This window comes from Gallus gallus, chromosome 31, assembly GCF_016699485.2.
Source record: "Gallus gallus isolate bGalGal1 chromosome 31, bGalGal1.mat.broiler.GRCg7b, whole genome shotgun sequence".
Lineage (NCBI taxonomy): Eukaryota > Metazoa > Chordata > Aves > Galliformes > Phasianidae > Gallus > Gallus gallus.
In genome coordinates this window covers 263,417-280,507 of record NC_052562.1, presented here as the reverse complement: position 1 = coordinate 280,507, position 17,091 = coordinate 263,417, and the positions used below count along the sequence as shown (strand labels likewise).

The 17,091-nt window shown below is 45.9% G+C and overlaps 1 protein-coding gene across 1 annotated transcript; it reads left to right on the top strand.

Moving 5' to 3' along the window:
- Positions 1-180: 180 nt before the first annotated feature.
- Positions 181-16,900, top strand: CD163L (CD163 molecule like 1). Its single transcript, NM_001318983.2, has 11 exons — positions 181-393; positions 2,308-2,631; positions 4,245-4,568; positions 5,729-6,052; positions 7,514-7,837; positions 8,361-8,684; positions 10,373-10,696; positions 13,794-14,117; positions 14,889-15,212; positions 15,413-15,736; positions 16,655-16,900. The coding sequence occupies exons 1-11, from the start codon at positions 282-284 to the stop codon at positions 16,663-16,665; spliced, it is 3,039 nt and encodes a 1,012-aa protein (NP_001305912.2). The 5' UTR covers positions 181-281; the 3' UTR covers positions 16,666-16,900.
- Positions 16,901-17,091: the final 191 nt, after the last annotated feature.

Sequence of the window (17,091 nt, the reverse complement as noted above, 5' to 3'; positions counted from 1 at the left end):
TTGAAGAGAACGGGAGGAGAGAAGCAGTATGAGGAGCTGCAAGGAAGCAGAGGTGGTTAGTGCTCTGACCGGTGAAAAGAGAGAGGCCAATTAAGGGGAGGAGTCAGAGCAAGGAATATTTGTCATTTACCTCCGTCTTTGTCCCTGCTGTATTTTCTCCTGCCAACCCAGCCAGTCACCAACTCTAAGTTCTTTATCTCTCCTCCAAGGACAACATTTCTGCTCTACATTGCCCATCCAGACCTGCAGGAATCAGATCATACAAAGTCTCTTCTACTGCCATGGGACCACCAGAAAATCTTTTCCCATCTAGGCATGCCTATATCAGCAGTCTGTCTGCCTTTGCTGGAACCAGAACGGAAACTGTGCTTTTCCTCCTGGTATGGCTTTGTGGTAAGTTTTCTCCTTTGTTCCTGTAGAATGGAGTTCCAGATATGGTCTGATAAATGGTGCCCATGATGGATTGACCCCTCTCATATTCTCATTGGTGTCTTTTAGTCTGGAGAAGACAAGGATCTGGGGAGAATTTGTTGTCACCTTTCAATACTTAGAGGAGTCTTATAAGATGGGGAGAGACTTCTCACAAGGACATGTAGTGGTAGGACAAAAGGTAGTAGTTCTAAATCAAAAGAGAAAAGATTTACGTTAGACATATAGAAGAAACTCTTCACTAAAAGGGTCATGAGGCACTGGAACAGGCTGCTTAGAGAAGTTGAGTGTGCTCCATTCCCGGAGGTGTTCAAGGTCAGGTTGGATGAGGTTTTGAGTAATGTGTTCTTGTGGGAGGTGTCCTTGCCCAATGGCAGGGGGTTGGGAGGAGATGGTCTTTGAGATTCTTTCCAAGCCAAGCCATTCTATGATTAATTAAATTTCTGGTGCAGGAAAACAGCATGACCTTTCTGAGGCAAGAAAAGACAGCATTAGGCATCATCACCTGGCTTCCAAAGATCACCTAGAGATTTAGAGGCATTATGAATGCAAACATTCATATACAAACCCTGAGAATACATCAATGCAAGCATAAGGACAGAGCTTCCTTTGGTAGATTTCTGTAATCCAGAATGTAATCCTGTTTTCTTTGCCTCTCTTCTACACTCATAGACTGGACTTGAGCCAAGACCTAAGAACAAATAAGAATAGCATGCCTCTCTGTCACTGTCAGTGCTTAACGCAGCTGCATTTATATCCTGTAAACCTGCACAGTCAAATCCTTAAACAAAAAGTAGTAAAATAATTGGATAAGGATTATCTGGAGACATTGGCATTGTAGTTTTTTTGACAAAGCCTGACACAAGTTAAGACTGCTTCACAGACTAGGATGAAGGGTGGAGTCAGAATTGTAAATGATTAAGGAACATAATTTGGCAGCTTAAAGCTTGTAAGGAAAATATCTATGCTCCCAGTAATGTAGAAGAGTGGACCTGGCAAGCCCTTATATAGCAGTCCTTGTCATACACCCTATGGTGTAAGTATATAATGCTATGTGAAGCAGCACCAATGACCACAATTTAAGCACCAAAAAATATCTTTCTGAACAAGGGGGGAACTTTGGCATCCTCTGCCAGGCTTGGGTCCCCATGGTAGTCTGGAGTTTTCTTGCACTCATGAAGACTGTTTAGGACAGTTCTGCCAAGTGTTTTTGTCAGAAATCTTAAATCTCTTTCATTTAATGTTGAAATCCTACCTTGTACTCCAAGACGTGAACTAAAAGCTTCCTTCCATGACTTGCACAATGCAAGGACTGATGTAACTCAACAGGAGCATTCATGGTCTTGTGCATGGAGCACCCTGCTGCACAAAGATGGTGGACAGGGATGATGCCACAATAGTTCAGGTTACAGGGACACACTGTGACCTCCATCTCCTTAGGGACCATATCCAGAGATTTTCCTCTCATGGTAAATAATACAGCCTACAGTTTCTATGGAGTGGAGCTGTCACATCACATCAGATGGTGTATTGGGACTGTTCCATAGCTGGAAAATTATCTGAGAAGGGCAAGTTACTAGGAACCCCATGATCAGGACTGTCCTGGGTGACGAGAAGAGCTTGCAGCTTCTTGTAGATAAGCAAAGATTCATTACATGTCCCAGCAACGTCTGTGTAAGACATTTGCACCACAAATTAGCCAGCAATCATTTCTTTCCATGTTCCTGCTGGAAGTACCAATGGTTAGCATGTCAGCAGTCCTTCCCCAGCCAAATCTGAAATGGCATCATTCCTACAAGAGCAACATGTTACATTCTCCACTATCAACCAAAACCTGTTTTGTGTTCATTTTCTACTTCGACTTTTTTTCCGATTCAGGAGTTGCCAACTCAGCTCCCATTAGACTCGTGGATGGCCCCAACCACTGCGCGGGGCGCCTTGAGGTGCTTTGGAAACAGCAGTGGGGAACAGTGTGTGATGATAGCTGGGACATATCTGATGCCACGGTTGTATGCAGGCAGCTGGACTGTGGGAAACCACTGTCTGCTCCTGGTTCAGCTCATTTTGGTCAAGGAACTGGTCCTATCTGGCTGGATGACATGAAATGCAATGGTACAGAAGTTGACCTTTCTGCATGCAGAACCAGAACTTGGGGGGAGCATAACTGCAACCATGGAGAAGATGCAAGCGTTGTGTGCTCAGGTAACTCATGTTTCCACCACTCCCTGTAAAGTGCTAAGTAGAAAGAGGCTTTTAAGCCTGTTTGCAAAATTTTATTTTTCAGTGCCTCTCTTAGGATTCAGACTATATATAGATGGCTGTTTTAAAACTGACCTGAGCCATGCTAAAGACAGTGTTATCCATCTCAGTTAAATTGAGTGTCAGTGGTACTGCTGTTCTGTTCCTGCTGTGCTCTGCTCTGGTTCTTATTCCATAACCATAGAGTAAATGAAGAAAGAAACTGAAATGAACTTCATCTGGTTGCACAAGTTTTCCATGGGTATATTTTATGGCTAACATAAGTCATGGGAGTGGAGCATTTGAGACTTCTTTCCATTTGTATTTTGGGACAGTACTACTAGTGGGCACATTTATTCTCCAAAATGGCACTGAGATAAGAAATTCAGCTGTGGGCCATATGTCCTTGTGTCAGGTCTGACCTGGATGTGACAGCATGGTGTTGATGAATGCTGAGTAACAGAAACTGGATGGGGAAGGTTTGATGGCTAACATAATGGTTAATTTGGAAATAAAGCATGATCAAGTGGCACACAGGTTGCAGGAGGTTGAGAGGTGATTTGGAGGTGGATGGGCTGCCCATTGCCCTCTTTCATGACATTGTGTCACAAAGTGTCTGCTCCATTCAGTGAACAGCGAACCAGGTTTCCAAATGTGCATTTTCTGATTGGTCTAAAATGGGATTCAACTTCATATTGTTCATATTAAGACTTAGACACACCTGTGGAATCGCCACTGCTGCTGATGACCAGTGTGGGCAACTGAATCAAACCAAATGAGACACCAACAACTAACTAGAGAGCACCAGTGTAGATGACCCACTGTTTCACAGCTGCTAAGATGGCATCACCGCTGAAACACACCACTCATCGCCTCACTGTGCTCACATCCACTGTTTGGTCTTTGGTTCAGCAATGATGAATGCCAATGGGTGCAATTTTTTCCACATGGAAGAATTCATATGCTCCACTTTGCTTCATATGCACTTCTATGACTGATGCCTTTTTGTCAGATTGACCCTCTGCACTCATAAACCAACAAAACATAATGCAATATTGGTGGGAAGGTCCAACTTCTACTTCCATACTACCAATATCGGCCTCTGATGATAGAATCATAGAATTGCTCAGGTTGGAAAAGACCTTCAAGGTCATCTAGTACAACCACAAAACGATGTTGCAGGTCAACATAATAAAACAGGAGGCACTACTTTCGGAGCAAACATCATAAAATATCAGCACCCATCTCTCAAGGAGAAACAAAGAAGTGTGTGAGACATGGGTGTCTTGATCTGCTGGCAGTTGCCACCCTTGGTGTAACATTACAGTGTGGATTTTGGTCCTGCACTATAAAGCATTCCAATCTATTAATCTCTCTGATTGGGAAGTCTGAAGCCACAGAGAAAAATTCAGAATGTGTTCCTCATCAGTCTTTTCAAGTTCTGCACAATAATAGTGGAGAATTTTTCTCTCCTTCATTCCCTATGGGCTCCTTCCTTTTGCAAACCCTGATCCCGTTTTTTGTTGGTGGTGGGTGATTGATTTTTTTCTCTTGTTGTTTGATACTTTCTAATGCAGGAAATAATAAAACAGTTCAACTGCGATTAGTGAATGGTACAGATCACTGCTCTGGGAGAGTGGAGGTGCTTTATGGCCAGCAATGGGGAACGGTCTGTGATGACAGCTGGGATCTAATAGATGCTGAAGTTGTGTGCCGTCAGCTGGGCTGTGGGACAGCCCTATCTGCTGCTTTCTCGGCTTATTTTGGAAGAGGATCTGATCCCATTTGGCTTGATGATGTTATGTGTAAAGGAACTGAAGCTGCCCTGTCTGAATGCACTGCAAAACCTTGGGGAAAACATGACTGTGGGCATGGAGAAGACGCCGGTGTTGTATGCTCAGGTAACTCTCATCCTACATAACACAAGTGAGTTTAGGGTAATGCTGTAGATGCTGTAGGGAGCTCTGTTCCCTTTGGAGCAAAGAAAACCCCAGTGCTCAAGAGAACCAAAAGGTAAAATATGGTTTGTACTAAAATGACCTTGCATCTTCTTGGTAATAAAAAAATTTTCTACTGCATGAGCCACTGGTAGAGCAGTGTTCGTGCAGGAATTATTAATACACTCTTACGGTGTAGCACATGGGCAGTGATGCTTTGGTAGAGAATATTCTCTCACTGCCTTCAGCAGTCCCATCATCTCACTGTTCTATCAGTGGATTTAGTTTCTTCCTAAGTACCCTCTAAACTGTTGCATCAGGCAAGGAGCTACCATGGCACATGCTGACACTCCAAGTGTGTTAGTATCAAGTCCTCGAAGACAACCATAAACCCAAGGTCCCACCTTCATGATTCCCAGAGCCTCCCACTGCATCCCAGTTCTCCAGCTGTCCAGCCAAACAGAGGCAGCATATTCCACAACCTGTTTACCATTAGAAATTTGCTGCTAGGTCAGATTACCAATACGGTGATTGCTTGGAAATCACCAGAGGGAGAAGAGTCTATTTCCCATAGCCTTACCTATAATGACGCACTAATAAGACTATCAACATTGTTGCCACATACAGAGGCTCTCCAACCTCCAATCCACCAGTCTTTGCATATCTCCAGAGTTTCCCTTTCCACAACACGAATCTCATTCTTGTTAAGCTTCATGCATGTTGGTGGTTGCTCTCTAATTTTACAGGACCTGTCTGTTAAGATTTCTGTGAGTCAACATGTCCTCTTAGTTTAGTACCATCTGCAAACTCGGTGTGCATTCGAATCCTGCATCCAGATCATTAATGAAAGCATTTAAGAGAACTGACCCCAAAATGGAGCCTTTGGGAGCCTGAATAGTGATGCTGCTGAACATCTCCAACTGTGATGATGGAAAAAGTGCTTGTGCTGCTCCCATGTGCAGAATATTTCCATTTTTTCATTTTTTTCATTTTTCCAATTTTTATTTTTCACACAATGATAAACAAAAGTGAGACTCACTGTGTTCATTGACAAATGGAGAAAAGACAAGTCAGATTCTGCATGACATTCTTCCCTGGCCTTTATTTTTTTTTCCTTCCTTTAGGTTTTGCAAAACCAGCCCCACTCCGATTAGTGGATGGATCAACCCACTGCTCTGGGAGAATCGAGGTGTTCTATGGCCAGCGCTGGGGAACTGTGTGTGACGACGGCTGGGACTTGGCCGATGCAGAAGTTGTGTGCAGGCAGCTGGGCTGTGGGAAGGCCTTGTCAGCTCCCCATGGGGCTCACTTTGGGCAAGGATCTGACCCCATCTGGCTTGATGATGTCAGCTGCACAGGGACTGAAGCTGGCCTCTCCACATGCAAAGCCAGTGCTTGGGGAAGCCATAACTGTGGGCATGGAGAAGATGCAGGCGTGGTGTGTGCAGGTACCCTTAAAGCAATGAGCATTAAAGAATATACTATCTTGGGTCACGCTGGGGCCCAGGTCCTTCAGCACTAATAGGTGCTTGCAAAGAAAGCAGCACAGAGGGCTTCAAAATGATGTGGCTATATCCATAGACAATTACAACTTGTCTTTCCTTAAGTAGGTCTTTGTAATGGGGTGCTTCCAGGGGTCAGTTTGCTACCACAGATAGTGGTACACAGAGGGAACACATTTCACTGTGAGGTGTATTCTCATATCAGTTATTCTACAACCCAATAACAGGGTTTATCTTCTTATTGTGTAAAGAGAAGAGCATGTGAAGTACGAGGAGTATTACTGCATAAGTCAGCCACAGCCCCAAGTCACCAAGTTCTCAAGTTCCATCATTCTTCTTTCTCCTGTTTGTCTTCCTTTACACATTCCCAAAATCATTTCTGTTAAGGATGGCTGTAGGTCTCCCAGTCCACTGCTCTGACAGTCCTGAGCAGATCCCATCAATGGCTGCTTGGTTTGAGGAAGAGGAATTTATCTTTCAAACATCAGACACACAAAAAAAATTGTAGAATCAGAGAACCATACAGTGGCTTGGGTTGAAAAGGACCCCAAAGTTCATCTAGTTTCAACCGCCCTGTTGGGCAGGGTTGCCAACCACTAGACCAGGCTGCCCAGAGCCACATCCAGCCTTGCCTTAAATGCTTCCAGCGGTGGGGCATCCACCACCTTTCTGGCAGCAATATGAAGATTCTGAATTAAAAACGTGGGTTGGCTTCACATCTGTGAAGGAAATAAAAACTTCTGGTGAAATTAGTCCATCTTGTGTCACAGCTGTCCCAAGAGAGATGCTGCCGAGCATTTAAACGTGTATAATAGGCCACACCAATTCTGTCCTTGAATCTTATCGCTGTTCAAGGAATATTAATCAACTCTCAATATTAATTGCAGAACTTCACCTAAGCAAGGACCCCTGCTCCAAATACTTGTCGCTCACCATCAGCAGAGCTTTACAACTTCAACAAATGTTATTGGCAGCTATGGGTAATTGTGTCATACAGAAATTGCTGATCCCAACTGCTAAGAGTCCTTAACAGAGCCTTAATGTAGGCATGCCAGGGCTCCTACGGCAATGTTATTTCACTGGTTCCTTCTATGCTCAGCTCAGCAGCCCACATGACTCCCTCTAGTCTGTTTCAGCACAATAACAGGCTGCAGGCATAAGTGTCATCTTCTGAGAAAATAAAGGTTCAAACAGCTGACTGATTTTTAGGTGAGACTAGCCAATGAGAGCGGTAACCAGAGACCACTATTCTATGGGACAAAAGCTGTTGCGAGGATCTATTGGTCTGTTATGGAAAAAAATGAGCAATGCCCTTGCCACACCACTGCTGTCCAGACATCATCAGCACAGACCAAAGTATGAAGGAAAGCAGAGAAAACTGATGTCTTCACTATATCTCAATTACAGGATTTGCTGAGCTTCTTCCAGTCCGGCTGGTGAATGGTTCCAATTTCTGCTCTGGAAGAGTCGAGGTGTTTCATGAGCAGCAATGGGGGACCGTCTGTGATGACAGCTGGGATTTAACAGATGCTCAAGTGGTGTGCAGGCAGCTGGGCTGTGGGAAAGCAATCTCAACCCCTGGCTCTGCTCGGTTTGGACAAGGAACTGGAACAATTTGGTTGGATGACATGAATTGTGCAGGATCTGAAACTGCCCTCACTGAGTGCCCAGCCAAGCCTTGGGGAGACCACAACTGCAACCATGGAGAGGATGCTGGTGTGGTGTGCTCAGGTACTGTCAATGAATGCCATTGTCTGTGGGGTATGATGCAGCCAATGTGTTTGTGGGAGGGTGCTGGTAGATCTGGAGTCTCCTCAGAGTAAGGAGAATGAGTGCTCGTCATGCGATTGTAGGCTGAGATAAAAGGAGAGTGGTATGTTGATGGTAAGGCTGTATTCCACCTGGACATCATAGCTCAAGATGATACCGAAGGGATGCGATTCATGCAGAAGGTCGGTGTTATCCCCTTGTGTCCAGGACAGTTATGGAGCCATGCTCCAGGGAGCAGCTTGAGCACTCATGGGGACTAAAATGCTGTGGACTGGATATTGAGTCTTGATGGTTGGGTATGTCAAGGCTCACGAGTTATGACTCAGTACTCCCAACATTCAGGTCCCACACCCATTTCTGTGCCCTGCTGTTGAGGAAGAAACCTGCTGTTTGCTACCAGACCCCTGTGAGGATTTTCTGGCTCCTCCACAGCACTCTGAGACATATAATGATCCTGAACATTTTGCAATTGCATTTGATGCAGGTGCTGCTGAACCAGCTCCCATCCGGCTTGTGAATAGTCCGAGCCATTGTGCTGGGAGAGTCGAGGTGTTTCATGATCGTCAGTGGGGAACCGTATGTGATGACAACTGGGATAAAGCAGAAGCCAATGTTGTGTGCAGGCAGCTGGGCTGTGGGGCAGCGCTATCAGCCCCTGGCTCAGCTCGCTTTGGACAAGGGTCTGACCCCATCTGGCTGGATGATGTCAATTGTGTAGGGACAGAGGCTGCCCTCTCCCAGTGCCGGTTCCCAGGCTGGGGATCCCATAACTGCAAACACGGAGAAGATGCTGGTGTGGTGTGCTCAGGTAACTCCTGCCTATGCTTCTGTGTTACAGAGGAGGATTTCTTTTTCCATGAGGATTATTTGTATGCCAGCATAGCTGCAAACTCTGTCTTGATGATGATGCAGGCCTGAATTTCGGAATATGCTGTGAGCTCTCTGTCATCATATGGGATATTTCTTTGAAATTCTCCTTTTCTGGAAAATGTGTAACTGTTCCTGTACTCAGAAGTTGTCCTTGCTTTAGAAAGAGAATGCAATGCATTGCAGTGCAAAGGGATGGAATAGAATGGGATTAAATGGAGTGGAACACAACAGAACAGAACAGAACAGAACAGAATAGAATAGAATAGAATGGAATGGAATAGAACAGAACAGAACAGAACAGAACAGAACATTTGAGTAGGAAGGAGGTCACATCTTGGTCTCCTCTTCTCCAAACTATATACTCCTGTGTCCCCAGACACTTCTTGCGTGCCTTCCAGGCTTCTTAAGAGTTTTATTGCCCAACCTGGTATGCATTCAGTACCCTAACCTTCTCTTTATATTGTAGAGCCCAGAACTGTACACCATACTGTGAGGATGCACAAACACTAAATACAGCAGGAATGGCACTTCTTTTGTCTGGCTGGCTATGCTCTGGGTATTACACCCCAGAACGTGGTTGGTAGGGCACACTGCTGCCTTCCATTGAGCCTGCTTTCACCAGGGCCCCCACATCCCTTCCTGCTGGGCTGCTCTCCAGCCACTCACCTCACAGGCTGTGAATGAATGCAGCATTGCTCCACCCCAGGTACAGCACCCAGCATTTACCCTTGCCAGTGTTCACTCTGTTGCCAAATGCCCAGTGCTCCAATGGATCTAGAACGCTCTGTAAGGCCTTGCATCCCTCTGGAGAGTAAACAGCACCTCCCTGGTTAGTGTCAGCAGCAAACTTGCTGAGGATACCTTTAATGACTACATCGAGGTCATTGGTAAAAATGTTGACTGGGACTGGCCTGTAGGATTGAGTGGTGGGGAACACTGGTGGCGTCTTTCAGATGTAGCGCCAGTCACTACAACCCTTTGAACTCTACCACTGAGGCAGTTTATCACCCGGCATAGCAGGAATCTGTTTACCTCACAGCTGGACAATTAGTCCAGAAGGATGCTGTGAGGGATGGCAGTGAAGGCCTTACTAAAATCCAGAAGGATCACATCTGCTGCATTCTGTTCATCCACCAAGCAGGTGACCTTATCATAGAAGGACACCTAATTACTAAGGCAGGACCTTACCGTTCATTAACCCATGTGACCTATGCTTTAAAATGCCTTTCAGTAGCACCCAGGAATAGCTTTTCCATAACTTTTCCAGGGACTGAGGTTAGACTGACAGGTCAGTCGTTTCCTGGGTCATCTCTCATCCCTTCCTCTCCTTGATGATGGGCATAACATTGCCTGGTTTCCAGTCATCTGGGACCTCCCAAGACTCCCAGACCTCTGATAAATTATACTAGCTTATACTGTATTTCCTCTTACTTACATTCAGCAGAATATGGTACACTGTCTGTGTTCATAGTTTTGAACTGGCAAAGACATCCCAGCATCAGGCAAAAGAATAAGTGCATCCTGGATGTCACTAGACCCTCACTGGCATTATGCACTTGACCTTACTTTTAATCAGGCCAGCGGCAACTCCGTAACACATATCCCTGCCCTCTCTGTTTTCTTCAGACATACCAAGAGCTGTTCCACTGCGGTTAACAAATGGGCCGAGTCGCTGCAGTGGGAGAGTTGAAGTTTTTTACGGCCATCAGTGGGGAACCGTGTGTGATGACAACTGGGACATAAGTGATGCTGAAGTTGTTTGCCAGCAGCTGGGCTGTGGGAGGGCTCTATCCACTGCAACTTCGGCTTCTTTTGGAGAAGGGTCTGGCCCAATCTGGCTGGATGACGTGAATTGCACAGGAGCTGAAACTAGCCTTTCCAAATGTGAGACCAGTCTGTGGGGAGCCCATAACTGTAATCATGGAGAAGATGCCGGTGTTGTGTGCTTGGGTAAGTCTCATTTATGCTACTTTCTGACTGAGGTTTAAGGTATATGGAGGAATGCTTGAAATGCCACTGGGTGCCCTTTCCCCATCTTACAACTCTAAAACCAGAGTACTGAACGGAGAAAATGCTGCTGGTCAGGTGTGTGTGAATCCAGTGGTGTTCCCCTTTCCTCCCCCTGCCAAAACTCTCCACAGTATTGTGGTGCTGCAGTCCAGAGCTTGCTGTGCTGAAGAATTCAATTCTGGGACACTTTCCTATGAATTTAAACCTGAGACTCTTTCCTGTGTGGGCTACAGATAAATCTTATAGCGCTGCAGGACTGCTGTGATTCACCCTGTTATTGAGAACAGCGCACAACCACTTAGGTCTCTCTCTTGTTTTGCTCTCAAAAGATCATGACATGCTCTGCATTTGTTGACCTTCCTCTTCAGGACAGTAATATCAAAAGGTCTTGCAGTTATTCTACTTGCCTTTCCCCCCTCCTTAGTAAAACCATCTTCAGGAGATCTCTTTTCCCAGAATTTTTCCAATGTCTTCTCTGAAACCTCAGCAGGTGAGGCAGTTTCCTCAAAACTGTGCTTAGTTGCCACTAGAAGGAAACCCTGACCTGACTATTGATTTTAGAATTTATAGTCTCTTGTTTCTTTGTTGTGTGCATTGCTACTTACTCTTTGCAACTACCTTTTTATAAGAGTGTTATATCCCTTCTCGCCCCTTTCATATCTCCTTCTTGAGAAATGTTTTCAAGCCTCTTCTTATCTCCCTTCTTCTTCCTGGTTTTCTCCTTGGCTGCTGGGCATATTTCTTCTAATCTTTAACTGAGCTGAGGCTTTGGCTGTGCTGATTCATTCTGAAGGTTTGGTTTGGATATTTTGTAGACAGCACTCCCTTTTATACTAAACCATGTCTTTCTTGGAACAGCATGACACTTAAAAGAGTCACTCTCAGTCCTTTCTCTAGCTTTGTGAAGAACTGTCATTTAACCAACTGTTCTTCATCCTATGTTCTATCATTTTCTCTCCCCAGAATGGGACACTTTTGAATTGCTCTCACTGGAGATAACCTGTTTCTCTAAATTACTTATCCACACCTTGAATACCTTGTGGATTTGCTGTCTAAGCACAAGTGCCTCTCTCTGAATTCATCATTGTCTTTTTGCAGCCAGTGAAGACTTTGCACACTCCATAGCAGAATCTTCTCCATCCTGATGACATTCTCTAAGCAAATTAAAGAAAGGGCAACCCAGTAATGTTTATTTCCTTTCTGTGACTACAGAAGGAAATGAGGATATTCAGTGGAGTAGTTAAGGGGGGTTCCTTGCCAAAACAACTTGTTTTGTGTTGTCTAAGTTCTCAGAATCATAGAACAGCTTGGGTTGTCAGGAACCTCAAGGATCAACAAGTTTCAACTGCCCTGTCACAGGCAGATTTGTCAGTCACTAGATCAAATACTTGATCAGATAGCCTAGGGCCCCATTTAACCTGGTCTTTAACACATCCAGGGATGGGGCATCGACAGCCTCTCTGGGCAACCTGGTCCAGCACCTCACCACTTTTAGCTAAAAACTTCCCCCTGACATTTTATCTAAATCTCCCTCCTCCGCTTTAAAGCCACTTCTTCTCTTCCTATCACTGTTTACCTGTGTAAAAAGTTGATTTCCTTCATGTTTTTAAATTCCCTTGAAATACTGGAAAGCCACAGTGATATCTCCATGCAGTTTTCTCTTTTCCAGGCAGAATAAGCCCAGTTCCTTCAGCTTGTCTTCATAGGAGAAATGCTCCAGCCCTCTAATCATCTTTGTGGCCCTCCTCTGGACCCTCTCCAAAAGCTCCACATCTTTCCTGTGTTGGAGGCCTCAGACCAGGTCACAGTACTCTTGCTGGGGACTCAGGAGGGCATAATAGAGGGGGCCGGTTACCTCCTTCGCCCTCCTGGCCACCCCTCTTCTGATGGTGCACAGGATATCATTGGCTTTCCAGGATGCAAGCGCACCCTGCTGGCTCATGTTAACTTTTTCACCTACCAGGACCCCTAAGTCCTTCTCAGCAGGGCTACTCACAAATTCTCCCAGTTTACATACATAACTGGGATTACCTCAACCGAAATGCAAAACCTTGCACTTTTGTTTGTTGAACCTCACTATCTTCACAGGGGCCCACCTTTTGTGTTGATCAAGGTCCCTCTGGATGGCATCCTCTCCTTCTGCTACATCAACCGCACCAATCAGCTTGGTGTCATCAGCAAACTTGCTGAAGGTGCACTCAATCCCATCATCTATGTCATTGATCAAGATGTTAAAGAGTACTGGACTCAAGACAGACCCCTGGGGGACACCACTAGTTACCAGAATTCATCTGGACATAAAGCCATTGATCACAACCCTCTGACTGTAACCATCCAACCAATTCCTTATCCACCAAATAGTCCACCCGTCAAATCCACATTTCTGCAATTTAGTGACAAGGATGTGGTGAGGGACCATATCAAAAGCCTCGCAGAAACCCAGGCAGATTACATCAGTTGCCTTCCCTTTGTCCACAAATAACACAGAGACATCCTGTGACGTCCCATTCTATCTCTAATTGCAGATATGGAAGAGTGCCCCCCTCCCAGGATCCTATGTCAAGTCTGCCAGGCTCATTGGATGTCTGGGATGCACCAGGCATCTCAAATGGCAATAGGTACCAATGCACAGGAAAGTAAATGAGCCACTGAAAGCTGAAGTCTGGTTGAGGACAATTGTACCCCAGTTTTCTATCCACATTCCTGGCTAGTGTCTTTTTCCTTGGGCAGTGGAGTTACCTGCATTCGCTGCCTGGGCACCACTATCTTCCTGGTAAAAGGAAGAGAGAAGAAGGCTTCAATCACCTCATGTTTGGGAGTGAAAGCCAACAGTATATCTATTTTCCTTAGTTTGGACCAGCATTACTTGTTGACCCTTGGGTCATGTGTGAGGAAAAGCAATAGGATTGAACCTTCTTCTTGATGCTTATCCCTGGATGTCATTACTAAACTAACCAGTGCACACAATGTTTCTTGACGTGCCTAGAAGGAATGTCTTTGCCAAAATAACTTGCCTGCTCATTCCTTTGTGCTTCAGGTGTTCCAGAACCAGCCCCAGTCCGGCTGGTGAATGGTTCCAATTTCTGCTCTGGAAGAGTCGAGGTGTTTCATGAGCAGCAATGGGGGACCGTCTGTGATGACAGCTGGGATTTAACAGATGCTCAAGTGGTGTGCAGGCAGCTGGGCTGTGGGGAAGCAATCTCAACCCCTGGCTCTGCTCGGTTTGGACAAGGAACTGGAAAAATTTGGTTGGATGACGTGAACTGTGCAGGATCTGAAACTGCCCTCACTGAGTGCCAAGTCAGGCCTTGGGGAGAACACAACTGTAACCATGGAGAGGATGCTGGTGTGGTGTGCTCAGGTACGGTTAATTCACATAATCACAGATGTCCAGAGGGTGGAAGGGACCTCTGGAGATTCCCCTGCTAGTATTTTTCCACAGTAGATTGCACAGGAAAGCATCCAGGAAGGTTTTGAATATCTCCAGAGAAGGAGACTCCACAACCCTTCTAGGCAGCTTGTTCCAGCGCTCGGTCATGCTCACACTAAAGAAGTTCTATCACATGTTCCGATGGAACTGACTGGGTTCCAGTTGGTGCCCATTGCCCCTTTTCCTGTTGCTAGGCACGACCTAAAAGAGCCTGGTCCCAACCACTGAAACCTGTTCATTAGATATTTAGAAGTGTTGATAAGAATCCCCCTCAGCCTTCTCCACGCCATGCTGAACAAGCCCAACTCCCTCAGTCTGTCTCCATAGGAGAGGTGCTCCAGCTCTATGAGCAGCTTCATGTCCTCCTGGAAATGCTCCAAAAGCTCCACATCCTTCTTGTGTTGAGGGACCCAGGCCTGGAAGCAGTACTGCAGACGGAGGGGGGCCAATCCCTTGTTAAGCTATTCACCCACCAGAACCCCCAAGTCCTTCTCTGCAGCCCTGTTCTCAATGAGTTTTTCTCCCAGTCTGTATGCATATCAGGGATTACTTCAACCCAAGTACAACACCCTGCACTTGGCCTAGGTGATCCTAATTTGGTTCCTGTAGCTTGTCCATGTCCCTGGGATTTCTTGTGTTTTGTGGATTTCTCCTTGTGTTTGTGTGATTGCGATTTTTTTTTTTTTTTTTTTTCTTTGCCAGGTATTACAGAACCAGCTCCCATCCGGCTAGTGAACGGCCCAAATCTCTGCACTGGGAGAGTTGAGGTGTTTCATGACCATCAGTGGGGAACTGTGTGTGATGACAACTGGGATAAAGCAGACGCCAATGTTGTGTGCAGGCAGCTGGGCTGTGGGGCAGCGCTATCAGCCCCTGGCTCAGCTCACTTTGGACAAGGGTCGGACCCCATCTGGATGGATGATGTCAGTTGTATAGGGACAGAGGCTGCCCTCTCCCAGTGCCGGTTCCGGGGCTGGGGATCCCATAACTGCAAACACGGAGAAGATGCTGGTGTGGTGTGTTCAGGTAACTCCTGCCTATTTCTCGGTCTCAAAAGTGTTGGGAAACACGGAAAAATGATTTTCAGCCTCAGTAGAAGGTCTTCCGTGAGCTCAGGCTGCTCCAAATGTCTGCTGTCAGTCACTGTGGTCTATTCAGCAGAGTTTAGGGTTCTGATGCAGGGCATTTATGTGTGCATTTCTCATTTTATCTTGCTTCATGTGCAGGCACTGCAGAAGCGGCTCCTCTCCGGCTGGTGAATGGCCCTAGTCGCTGTGCTGGGAGAGTCGAGGTGCTTCACAGCCAGCAGTGGGGAACAGTGTGCGATGACAGCTGGGACCTGAGCGATGCTGCAGTTGTGTGCCAGCAGCTGGGCTGTGGGACAGCCATGTCAGCCCCAGGATCTGCTTATTTTGGGCAGGGCTACGGCCGTATCTGGCTGGATGATGTGAAATGCTCCAGCAGGGAATCAGCCCTCTCCGAGTGTGCAGCAAGGCCTTGGGGAGTCCATAACTGCAACCATGGAGAAGATGCAGGCGTCATATGCTCTGGTAACCTTCATGCACGACCCGCCCTGCAAGGGATTTGTAGCAACTAAGCCTCTAATCTGGGTTTTGGGGCTGGTGGCTCTTCATCCTTTCCCAGTCACAGAATCATAGAATCGTTTGAGTTGGAATGGGTATTTAATGTTCATCTTGTCCAACGCCCCTGCAACGAACAGGAACACCTACAGTTAGATGAGGTTGCTCAGATTACAGTCCAACCTTCAAATGCCTCCAAGGACAGGGCATCCACCACCTCTCTGGGCTATCTGTGCTGCTGTTTCTCTGCCTTCAGCAGAAAAAGCTGTTTCTAATATCCAACCTATGTCTCCCCTATTGCACTTTGTTCAGTCCAACCTCTTTCTCAGAGATGTGTCATGGGATGATGGCAGAGGCGTGAAGTTGGAGCTTGGCATTTTGAGGGATCATTCCCATCTCTCCACATGGCTTCTTATTCTTCCTTTTTGTGCTTTTGAACTATCTCTAGAATATTACATGCTCATATTGCACAAAGAATCTATGTATGTCCCATCCCTGCAGATGTTGAAGGCCAGACTGGACGGGGTGCAGGGCAATCTGATCTGATGGGTGGCAACCCTACCTACGGAAGAGGGCTGGAAATGCATGGGTCCCTTCCAACCCAAGCCATTCTGTGATTTTATGATTCTACCATTCTATGATTATACAATGCCACAATCCTATTTTTCTACGATTGATTCCCCGATCTTCATAGTCCCTTCCAACTCATGCTGTCCTATGATTCTATGAACTTTTTGGTGCCTTCCAAGCCAAGCCACTCTGGGATTCTAAGATTTGATGATTCAGTGATTCTTTTACATGATTATGTGCATACTACTAACTTTAAGTGGCCATGCAGGGTAAAGCAAGCTAGTTTTACAGGTCTGGATTGCATGCATTTCTTTCCAGGTGGGATCTAAACATTGCAGACGTTCCAGAGTGAAGAAGAGAGAGGACAGTGCTGGCAAACATGTGTATGACATTTTCTCAACCCAAACAAAAGTCATCTTTGAAGGCCTGAGTGCCCCCAGTACAGAAGCCAATCACGACACTCAGATCTATGTCACTGAATTATAAGCACAAAGCTGGTGTACCCAAATCAGGAGTGCAATGGTCCCCTTCAGCTAATGAAGAGAGACAGGTTTTTGCACAGGAGATGTCCTGTGAGCATTTTAATGTCCTCTTTCCCTCCAGATCCTTACCCAACTTCATAGCCAACCTTTAGGCTTTCTCTAATAATTTTAAAACCTTATATCACAGAGCCTAAAACAGCACAAACACTGCTCGAGGTGAGGCTGCACCTCCAAGATTGGGGCATCCACAACTTCTCTGGACAGCTTCATCAT